The 12,423-nt window shown below is 41.0% G+C and overlaps 1 protein-coding gene across 1 annotated transcript in view; it reads left to right on the top strand.

Annotated features, from left to right (window-relative positions):
* ANO10 (anoctamin 10) overlaps positions 1-12,423 on the top strand; it is a 204,298-nt gene that overhangs the window by 34,839 nt on the left and 157,036 nt on the right. Inside the window, exons 9-10 of the mRNA XM_075271313.1 lie at positions 4,482-4,664; positions 10,848-11,039. Of these exons, the coding sequence (XP_075127414.1) occupies positions 4,482-4,664; positions 10,848-11,039 (375 nt within the window). The remainder of the gene's footprint in view (positions 1-4,481; positions 4,665-10,847; positions 11,040-12,423) is intronic.

The raw sequence follows: 12,423 nt of genomic DNA, 5'->3' as shown, positions 1-12,423 counted from the left end.
ACATACCATATATACTCAAGTATAAGCCGACCAGAATATAAGCCGAGGCCCTTAATTTTACCACAGAAAACTGGGAAAACTTATTGACTCGAGTATAAGTCGAGGGGGGAAATGCAGCAGCTGCTGGAAAATTTCAAAAATTTAAATGGCCGGAGTTTTCGGGTGCAGTAGGTGCTGGGGAAGGGGTGTTTTGGTTTCTGTCTGCCTCTTCCCTGAACTTGAGGACTGGAATTTTTTTTCCTACATTTGGAATTCAGCCTGGCTGAATATAGAGTATCTGCAGTGCTTCTATTAACCGCAAATTAACAGGAGCACTGCAGATACCCTATATTCAGCCAGGCTGTAGTCAGGCTGAATTCCAAGTGGGGGGGGGGGGACTCAGTCTCAGGGAAGGGGCAGTTAGATAACTTTTTTCCCTGCTACGGCATTTGCCGTACAGGAAAAATATATTTATAGATTTGTAGAGCAAGCGTTTTCGGGCACAGGGATACCTAACGTGTATTATTATTATTATTTTTTTTTTTTTGCATTTATTAGACCCCCTAAGGGTCTTGAACCCCAGGGGGTCTGATCACTAATGCAATGCATTGCAATTGCGAAAATCATCATTTGTTTTGCAGGCTGCATAGAGCAGCCTGCAAAAGAGAAGCACTGCCAGCCGAGGAGCCTTTACAGAAGCGCTGAGGGGAATCCCTGGCAAGAGCACTGAGGGGCGGACCTGAAGGAGAACATCAGCTGGCCAGACCTGAAGGGGAACTGCAGCCGACCGCCGGCAGTAGCACTGAGGGGAATCCCCGGCAGAAGCGCTTCTGCCGGCGGCCAGCCGCAGTTCCTATCTCCAGGATCACCCTTGAGAGAGCGGTCGCTCCCCCTCCCTCCTCCCTCCAGCAGCATGGCGACGCCTGCCGATTCACTTGGACCGGGACATCATTGGAGAGCATCTCTGCTGTAACACTTACCATTATAGTTACAGACACGGCATCCGGACCCGACATACAGACACCGGGGCGGGTGCCGCACTGCAGCATGGCCACGCGCCTAGCAGGAGCGTGGCCATGCTGCTCATTTCAAACTGCAGAAGTACTTACGGTACTTCTGCTAGCAGGCCCGGAACGCAGATCCATGCCGGGTGCAGGCCTGAGGTTACATGGCCACATCACCCGGCATGTGATGGAGTGTGGGGGGGCGGGGTCTGCGTTCCGGGACTGCTAGCAGAAGTATGCTGAAAAACTCGGCTTATACATTTTTTTTTTATAAGTTTTTTACATCCATTTAGCAGATCCGTTTAATGGATGCAAAAGATGCAAAAAACAGATTTCAAATGGACGGCCATCTGCCTACATTAAGATCAATGTAAAAATAAAAACATTTGTCATTTTTTGAGCGGATACAAAAATGTGGTATACAGTGTTTTTGTGCACTTCAGAAAAACGGACATTGATTTCCATGTAATCAGATTGCGCCCGTTTTTTTGCATATGCTAAATAGATGTAAAAATCCTGATGATTGCACCCTTCGGCACTTGTTACTGCTGCACCTTTATGTGTAATATTCCGGTCTTGGTATGGTTTTTTGCACATAGTGCCACATCTTAAGCCTCACCTCTTCTTCACTGAGACCAACCCCTTATTAGACAAATCACTGAAAGCGTCTGATACAGTTATCGTAATACATGTGCCTTAAGGAATGTGCACCAAATAACTGGCGTAGATTGCTTCAGGATTCTGGCATGTTTCCATCAGTAAATATTCCCTAACGTTTATTTGTTTTGCTGTTAAATTAGGAACATTAATTAGATCTGCTTTGGAGTTTTTGTGTAATGACTGTCCTGTTTTATTGTCTCAACACCAGGGGGAGCTCTTCACATAGACTTCAGACCACACTATATACAGTAGATATATATTTCCATGCATTCAGAAGAGAATGGTATCTGTTCAGTACATAACTCCGTCTATCTCTAGGGCCCCTATTGATCAGTGCAATAAAAGGACTGCAGCCATGTATGTGGTTGTGCCTTGACCATCAATGTTATAGTGGTAGAGAACCTATTTCAAGAGAATTTATAAACTTACTTACAAATGGGCGTATGTTAGCATATCATATCACTATAGACAAGTGTCTGAAAGAAAAGTGTCTATGTTGCCCATACTAACCATTACAAGACAACTTTCATTTGTACTGCTATAGGGGGTGTAAAGGGAACAATCAGTTATTGGGCCCTGCTGTGTAGAGGGGCCCAAAGACCTTTTTACAATTGAAGAAGACACCAGTATTATAGGTAGGGTAAGTAAGGGGCCTGATACAGTTTTTGCATTATGGAGGAGCTTAAAGTTTACTAACCCACGGACCAATAATTTATGATAGCCTTGTCATCCGTCATCTTATGACTTATAATATATAATATACTGAGGCTTTCTATTTTATGGCACTAATTCATTGTGCACATCCACTCTTCAGGATTTACATTATCTTTATTACATTGTTATTTGGGTCTCATTTGACATATCATTTTATTTCATTTTTATAATAAAAGTTTCCTTTTAGTATTATTTTTACTAGGAACCAATTCTATTGTATTTTTCTGTCTGTATATTCTCCGTACCTACAGTAGCACATTTGTCTCAGGGGGTATAAAACTAGAAAGGAAAAAAGAATGCAAATTACCCAGAACAGACAATGATTACTTACAAGAGCTTTCCTTTCACACTGAATGCAGTGTGAACAGAGCCTAAATAAATATACAAATAACTATTTAGAGAAATAATCCCTAGCAACTTGGCTCAACTGCTGAATTGGAACAGAATGTAGTACTGATATAAAGAAATACCATTATCGAGCGCTAGGCAAACTTTGCAGCAGCAGAGAATAGGTTGTGCTGGGTCTTTTTTGTATTTTGGGAGCACCCAAAAAGGGGCATTTGTAGAATTAAACTGTCTGTGAGATAAAAAAATTATCTTAGGGGGTTGTTCACACTACCATTGGTGAACAAAAAAAGAGAAAAAGAAAAAAATTGCACTAAAATTTAACTTATATTAATATTCATTAAAGAGGACCTTTCATCAGATTGGGCACAGGCAGTTCTATATACTGCTGGAAAGCCGACAGTGCTCTGAATTCAGCGCAGTCGGCTTTCCCCATCTGTGCCCCGGGTAAAGCGCTATCGGTCCCGGTACTGTAGTCTTTACAGTCAGAAGGGCGTTTCTGACAGTCAGTCAGAATGTAGAATCCAGAGGGCAGCATAACAGAGGCACTGTCTCCCTGTTTACATCTTGGGAGACAGATTTGCATATTTTCCCATGTTCCCTTGCAGTAGCGCAACTATGGCTGTATAAGTCTCCACACACCTGAGAAGGTGGTCTCACCCCAAGGATGGACGTTATCCCCATAATCTGGTCTTTCAGCCTCTCACTTAAATCAAATCAATTCTCTCTAGGCTGCGCTGATGAAGTCCAAAGAGACAGAAACGGTGCCGTCCGTAGCTGAGAAATTGATTTGGTTATAACCTCGCATCATGCAGTGAAGACTTCTGGGAAGTCAGGCATGATGTTCAGGGTGTTTGCTATGGAGGGCAGCATAACAGAGGCACTGTCTCCCTGTTTACATCTTCGGAGACAGATTTGCATATTCTTCCCATGACCACTAAGAAAGTTAGAGAAAATCTTTAAAACTCTACAGAATTTTTAATTACTTACATTTTCAAAAATGTTTAACTTTTAATCATCTACAAATTAAAAAATAATTATGTAGATGGGTATACCCCTTTAAGATAATACAGCCATGAGTCTTCTTGGGAATGATGAAACAAGATTTTCTCATCTGGATTTGGGGATCCTCTGCCATTCTTCCTTGCAGATCCTCTCCAGGTCCATTAGGTTGGATGGTGAACATTGGTGGACAGCCATTTTCAAATCTCTCCAGAGATGCTCAATTGGGTTAAGGTCAGGGCTCTGGCTGGGCCAGTCAAGAATGGTCACAGAGTTGTTCTGAAGCCACTGCTTTGTTATTTTAGCTGTGCGCTTAGGGTCATTGTCTTGTTGGAAGGTGAACCTTCAGCCCAGTCTGAAGTCCAGAGCACTCTAGAAGAGGTTTTCTTCCAGGATATCTCTGTACTGGCCGCATTCATCTTTCCTTCAATTGCAACCAGTTGTCCTGTCCCTGCAGGTGAAAAACACCCCCATAGCATCATGCTGCCACCGCCATGTTTCACTGTTGGGATTGTATTGGGCAGTTGATGACCAGTGCCTAGTTTTGGCAGCTTCTGATGTTCTTCTGATTCCGTCTCAGAATGTCAGCCTAAGGTATCTATTGGTAGTGAGAAGAAGCCGCGTGTAGCGCGCAGATTCTAATTGGTTATCCTGCACAATAGCAAGTGCAGGATAACAAGTGCCATTCTGCTGCCGGTGTATAAGATACTGCAATGGAGCAACTTATTAGGAATATGTTTTGTCTTATCTTCATTTTTTTTCCCGTTTCCTGTACAGAGCTTGGCCACATTACTTATCACCTCTCAGATCCTTAACCAGTTTGTGGAGGCTCTACTTCCATACTGGATGCAGAAGAGGAGCAATAAACAAATCAAACAGAAAGTAAAAACCTTGAAGGTGGACACAGAGTTCTCTTTGCTGGAGCAAATTCACCTTGAAAAAGAAATGGATACATATCTGGTAGGTACCACAAAGTTGAGTAATGTGCACACACATCACAATGTACAAGTGCAATGCATTCAGCTTAGCTCTTAATACAAGAGATCTTTGGGTCCTTTTAAGAACCTCAAGGGGCCTGAACTTGGTGACACGTTAAAAAAAGAAACAAAAAATAAATAATTTTATGCACAGGACAAGTGGTTCAGTACAGACTATACAGGGGGTGCATAAGTAGGTATATATATATATACTTATATTATATATGTATATGGTATGCAGAACAAATAATATTTTATTGAATAACAAAAGAATTAAATACAATCTTTTATATATTCATACACTCAAGTACACTTAATGGAATTCATTTCTTGGCATTCTTATTTTATGAAGTGACTCATGTTATCAATTTAGATGTAGCTTAGATTAGAAAGATCGTTTTTTCCCAGACAACCCCTTTAAAGAGGACCTTTCATGTCCTTGGGCACATGCGGTTTTATATTCTTCTATACCCCGTTATGTGCCCTGGGGCAATTCTGTCCATAGCTCTGTTCTGTCAGAGGGGGTGTTCCTTACTGCCCAGCAATGATGCTGAGCTGTGAGGAACGCCCCCCCAGTACTCGTCTATGGACAAGTACAGTCAGTAGGGGGCGGAAGTTTCTCACAGGTTAGCATCATGGCTGGGCGGTACGGAACACCCCCTCATACTGTCAGGAGGGGTGTTCCTCACAGCCCAACTAGACTGTCAGGAATGCCCTTCTGACAATGAAGCGATATCAGTAACAACCCACGATATCTCCAGCTCTGGGACACATAACAGGAAATTCAGCTCACTGTCTGCTTTCTAGTGGTATATAACACCATATGTGCCCGAGGACATGAAAGGTACTCTTTAAGAAAATGACAAACCGCTGTAGTATGTCAGGAGGGGATCCACCTTGTTTAGAGCAGAGGTCTTCATTTTCATGTTCCAGCTACAAAATGGTTATATTATATTTTGTTGAACGTTTGACTTTGGCTTCATCGGACCAAGTTCTTTACAATATTGCCATATTCTTGTCTAACTGCATTCAAAATGACCACCTCTTATAATCCATGGACTAATCTTTACCAACACATTGTCCATTGTAAGCGTTGCATTAGATGACGCACAGATCTATGGGAAATATTCCACTATCTGCCATGAATCACCGCACAGCTATTACTTATGATCGGGCAGAAATGAAATAATTTAAGGCTGAGAACTCTCCCCATATACCTACTTGTGCAGCCCCCTGTATATTGTATACAAATGACATATAGTCCATATATTTTGATGCAATATATGTTTTTATAAATGTTTCTTTTTAGCTGCAAGCGAAACTTGAAATGTATATTTTATAATATACAGTCCTATGAAAAAGTTTGGGCACCCCTATAAATCTTAATCATTTTTAGTTCTAAATATTTTGGTGTTTGCAACAGCCATTTCAGTTTGATATATCTAATAACTGATGGACACAGTAATATTTCAGGATTGAAATGAGGTTTATTGTACTAACAGAAAATGTGCAATATGCATTAAACCAAAATTTGACCAGTGCAAAAGTATGGGCACCTCAACAGAAAAGTGACATTAATATTTGGTAGATCCTCCTTTTGCAAAGATAACAGCCTCTAGTCACTTCCTGTAGCTTTTAATCAGTTCCTGGATCCTGGATGACGGTATTTTGGACCATTCCTCTTTACAAAACAATTCAAGTTCAGTTAAGTTTGATGGTCGCCGAGCATGGACAGCCCGCTTCTAATCATCCCACAGATGTTCAATGATATTCAGGTCTGGGGACTGGGATGGCCATTCCAGAACATTGTCATTGTTCCTCTGCATGAATGCCTGAGTCGATTTGGAGCGGTGTTTTGGATCATTGTCTTGCTGAAATATCCATCCCCGGCTTAACTTCAACTTCGTCACTGATTCTTGAACATTATTCTCAAGAATCTGCTGATACTGAGTGGAATCCATGCGACCCTCAACTTTAACAAGATTCCCGGTGCCGGCATTGGCCACACAGCCCCAAAGCATGATGGAACTTCCACCAAATATTACAGTGGGTAGCAAGTGTTTTTCTTGGAATGCTGTTTTTTTTGGACACCATGCATAACGCCTTTTTGTATGACCAAACAACTCAATCTTTGTTTCATCAGTCCACAGGACCTTCTTCCAAAATGAAGCTGGCTTGTCCAAATGCGTTTTTGCATACCTCAGGCGACTCTGTTTGTGGCGTGCTTGCAGAAACGACTTCTTTCTCTTCACTCTCCCATACAGCTTCTCCTTGTGCAAAGTGCGCTGTATTATTGACCGATGCACAGTGACACCATCTGCAGCAAGATGATGCTGCAGCTCTTTGGAGGTGGTCTGTGGATTGTCCTTGACTGTTCTCACCATTCTTCTCTGCCTTTCTGATATTTTTCTTGGCTTGCCACTTCTGGGCTTAACAAGAACTGTCTCTGTGGTCTTCCATTTCCTTACCATGTTCCTCACAGTGGAAACTGACAGGTTAAATCTCTGAGACAACTTTTTGTATCCTTCCCCTGAACAACTATGTGGAACAATCTTTGTTTTCAGATCATTTGAGAGTTGTTTTGAGTAGCCCATGATGCCACTCTTCAGAGGAGATTCAAATAGGAGAACAACTTGCAACTGGCCACCTTAAATACCTTTTCTCATGATTGGATACACCTGGCTATGAAGTTCAAAGCTCAGTGAGGTTACAAAAACAATTTTGTTCTTCAGTAAGTCAGTAAAAAAAGTAGTTAGGCGTATTCAAATCAATAAAATGATAAGGGTGCCCATACTTTTGCACCGGTCAAATTTTGGTTTAATGCATATTGAACATTTTCTGTTAGTACAATAAACCTCATTTCAATCCTGAAATATTACTGTGTCCATCAGTTATTAGATAGATCAGACTGAAATGGCTGCTGCAAACACCAAAATATTTAGAACTAAAAATGATTAAGATTAATAGGGGTGCCCAAACTTTTTCATAGGACTGTATATTTCCACTTTTTATGCTAAGGTTGACTAGCATTGCATCTCTGTCGTTCAGGTCAGTCGGGAGACCCGAACAACAGAGAGATGGGCCGCTAAAACAGCACTTACACACGGAACCCAGCAAACTCCACTGACTATAATGGGGTCCGCTAGGTGTCTGTCATTTTTATATTGAAACCAGATTTTCGGCAGACTCTGCAATGGAGTCTCCAGTGGAGACTCTGGTGCAGTTGTGAACATGACCTTAGTTTTTGTGGTAATTGCTATATCGGTAGTTGTCCAACCCCTGTTAGCCCACTGATTTTCAGATCAGAGGTGCTGTGTGCTCTGTCCTTCTAGTATCCTGGAGGTATTGAATAGCACCGTGTTCTGGTGACCATGGGGCTCTCTCCACTGGCTAGGGGATAATTTTATATTATTAGAGTACCCCTTTACTTTATATACTGAATTAAAGGTCATCCTAATCCTAATATATTATATATATATATATATATATATATATATATATATACATACAGTCCTATGAAAAAGTTTGGGCATCCCTATTAATCTTAATCATTTTTAGTTCTAAATATTTTGGTGTTTGCAGCAGCCATTTCAGTTTGATATATCTAATAACTGATGGACACAGTAATATTTCAGGATTGAAATGAGGTTTATTGTACTAACAGAAAATGTGCAACATGCATTAAACCAAAATTTGACCGGTGCAAAAGTATGGGCACCCTTATCATTTTATTGATTTGAATACTCCTAACTACTTTTTACTGGCTTACTAGAGCACAAAATTGTTTTTGTAACCTCACTGAGCTTTGAACTTCATAGCCAGATCTATCCAATCATGAGAAAAGGTATTTAAGGTGGCCAATTGCAAGTTGTTCTCCTATTTGAATCTCCTCTGAAGAGCGGCATCATGGGCTACTTAAAACAACTCTCAAATGATCTGAAAACAAAGATTGTTCAACATAGTTGTTCAGGGGAAGGATACAAAAAGTTGTCTCAGAGATTTAACCTGTCAGTTTCCACTGTGAGGAACATAGTAAGGAAATGGAAGAGCACAGGGACAGTTCTTGTTAAGCCCAGAAGTGGCAGGCCAAGAAAAATATCAGAAAGGCAGAGAAGGAGAATGGTGAGAACAGTGAAGGACAATCCACAGACCACCTCCGAAGAGCTGCAGCATCATCTTGCTGCAGATGGTGTCACTGTGCATTGGTCAACAATACAGCACACTTTGCACAAGGAGAAGCTGTATGGTTGAGTGATGAGAAAGTCGCCTGAGGTATGCAAAAGCACATTTGGATAAGCCAGCTTCATTTTGGAAGAAGGTCCCGTGGACTGATGAAAGATTGAGTTGTTTGGTCATACAAAAAGGCGTTATGCATGGAGTCCAAATAAAACAGCATTCCAAGAAAAACACTTGCTACCCACTGTAATATTTGGTGGAGGTTCCATCATGCTTTGGGGCTGTGTGGCCAATGCCGGCATCGGGAATCTTGGTAAAGTTGAGGGTCGCATGGATTCCACTCAGTATCAGCAGATTCTTGAGAATAATGTTCAAGAATCAGTGACGAAGTTGAAGTTACGCCGGGGATGGATATTTCAGCAAGACAATAATCCAAAACACCACTCCAAATCGACTCAGGCATTCATGCAGAGGAACAATTACAATGTTCTGGAATGGCCATCCGAGTCCCCAGACCTGAATATCATTGAACATCTGTGGGATGATTTGAAGCGGGCTGTCCATGCTCGGCGACCATCTAACTTAACTGAACTTGAATTGTTTTGTAAAGAGGAATGGTCCAAAATCCCTTCATCCAGGATCCAGGAACTGATTAAAAGCTACAGGAAGCGACTACAGGCTGTTATCTTTGCAAAAGGAAGATCTACTAAATATTAATGTCACTTTTCTGTTGAGGTGCCCATACTTTTGCACTGGTCAAATTTTGGTTTAATGCATATTGCACATTTTCTGTTAGTACAATAAATCTCATTTCAATCCTGAAATATTACTGTGTCCATCAGTTATTAGATATATCAAACTGAAATGGCTGTTGCAAACACCAAAATATTTAGAACTAAAAATGATTAAGATTAATAGGGGTGCCCAAACTTTTTCATAGGACTGTATATATTTATTACTGTCCACAGAGCACAGTTTATACTACCGTATATACTCGAGTATAAGCCGACCCGAATATAAGCCAACCCCGTTAATTTTACCACAAAAAACTGGGAAAACTTATTGACTCGAGTATAAGCCTAGGGGGGAAATGCAGCAGCTACTGGAAAATTTCAAAAATTAAAATGGTCGGAGTTTTTGGGTGCAGTAGATGCTGGGGAAGGAGAGGGGCTGTTTTGGTTGTCTGTCTGCCCCATCCTTGAGCTTGAGGACTGGGTTTTTTCTCCCCCCCCACTTGGAATTCCGTCTGGCTGAATATAGGGGATCTGCAGTGCTCCTATTAACCCCTTCCTGACGGAACAGGAGCACTGCAGATCCCCTATATTCAGTAGACCGGGCACATTCAGACACAGGGATACCTAATGTGTAGGTGTTTCACAGTCATTTTCTACTTTTGTATGTATTCTAGGAAAAGGAGTGTTTTAGAACTTTTATGTTTTTAAAATCTTCTTTTTTTTTTTTTTCTTTTGCACTATTTTATGGGAGATTCTATACATTAATATTGTGGCTGGTCATAGACCCCCTCTCCTAAAAAAAAAAAAAAAAAAAAAAAAAATTTTTTTTTTTTTTTTTTTTGCTGACTCGAGTATAAGCCGAGGGGGGCTTTTTCAGCACAAAAACTGGGCTGAAAAATTCGGCTTATACTCGAGTATATACGGTAGTTACACACTTCTGGACCTTTGCTGAGCTGAGTTATTAGCTTTATGTATACTATGTCAAACCTGGGCAAATCATAGCCAGGTCTAGGAGACAATTCATGAAGTAAAAAGGAGTCAGCAATACCATTCTGTACGGTCAGGTCCAGCAGTGTGCTCTTCCTCTAGCCCTTTAGTCAGCACCCCTACTCAACCAAGATAAGTAGACATATGTATGGGGCATCGGGCAAGATAACTGTTCGACCAAGAGCTATCTACAGTGTATGGCCAAGTTTAAGCATATTGTTTTAAGTTTATTGCTTTTGTTTAACATATAGTGTCTCCTGTCTTTTCAGGGAACATTTGACGATTACTTGGAGTTATTCCTGTTGTTTGGCTATGTCAGTCTCTTCTCATGCGTCTATCCTATTGCGGCACTTCTTGCTGTGCTTAATAATGTGACTGAACTGTACTCTGACGCCTTAAAAATGTGCCGTGTGTTTAAGCGTCCGTTTGCTGAACCTTCCTCTAGTATTGGAGTATGGATGGTAAATATTCCCAACTTTACTTTACTGTTTATTACTTTTTAATACTATTGTGTATTTTATCTGATCATTATACTAAAAGTACCTGAGATCTGAACGTCTGTGTTATCTCTTTCCTCGGGGAGAATTTTACAGTGGGGCATTGCTAACTGTAATGTACTTCAATGGGCATAGTGACACAAAATCTATAAAGGGATCTTACCATTCAAACACAATTTTTTCTCATTAACACGTCGGAATAGCCTTAAGAAAGGCTATTCTTCTACCTTTTGTTGTCTTATCCACGCTGCCATTTGCTTGAAATCTTGGTTTCCGCCGGTATGCAAATTAGTTCTCTCGCAGCACTGGGGGTGGGCCCCAGTGCTCAAACAGCGCACTCTCCAGCGCCGCCTCCATCTTCTTCCGCAACATCCTCTTTGCGCGTTTTCTTATGGCGCAGGCTTCAGACTTCTAGGCCTAGGGCAAATTCTAATGAAAGCATAGCACATAAGAGTCAGGGAAACCATCCAATAGCATATATATGACTCTAAATAAGTAGCCCAGTCATGTAAAACATGTCCTGATCAGAAAATATGAAGTCCAAACAAAAACAGACTCAAAAAGTCCAATAGATCAAGACATTCAACATATAAATACAAAAATATTTTATTAATGAAAAATATCTAAAAATATATATAAACATAGAGAATACACACATAGAGACTAATAATACATACTGTACAAAAACAGGGCAACCCAAGAAGGGAGCCTATGGCACAGATCACCGTATGAGAATGACAGGTAACCAGCATCAGTGTCCTTCGTATATTGTAACAACACAAATGTATAAGACAAAGGAAAAATATGAATCAAAAGACCCATTCACAACCATTGAGGCAGTTAAGTGAAATGTGATGGGATAGAGTATCTATCAGAACATGTGCACGTAACAATAACACGCAGCAGCCTCAGCTATAAGTCTCTCTCTAGCATATACATACATAAATCATCTAGCAATGTAGCTTACCCATGGCTTGGTGATCGAGAGTGCTCACATAGGACCCCACTGTATGGCTAGAGCCCACCCGACGCGCGTTTCGGCACGTGACACTGGCCTTCTTCCGAGGGTCGACTGCGCATGCCTACCGGCCACGAGAAAATGGCCGCTTACAATACTGTGTAAGCGCCCACTGGTTAATGAGAAAAAAATTGTGTTTGAATGGTAGGATCCCTATAAATATGTTTTGAAACTTTTTTTTTTTTTCTTAAATTTGTATTGAAATAACATTAGAAATAAGTCAACCAGGTAGTGTTATGGATAAAGGTGTACATGCACATTAGATATACATCACCAATACCCGCTAGTGTATATGGGGGTTGTCCGTTGCTCACCTGGCAGAAGTTGTGT

This window comes from Leptodactylus fuscus, chromosome 4 (assembly GCF_031893055.1).
Source record: "Leptodactylus fuscus isolate aLepFus1 chromosome 4, aLepFus1.hap2, whole genome shotgun sequence".
NCBI lineage: Eukaryota > Metazoa > Chordata > Amphibia > Anura > Leptodactylidae > Leptodactylus > Leptodactylus fuscus.
This window is presented reverse-complemented; position numbering and strand designations above follow the sequence as displayed.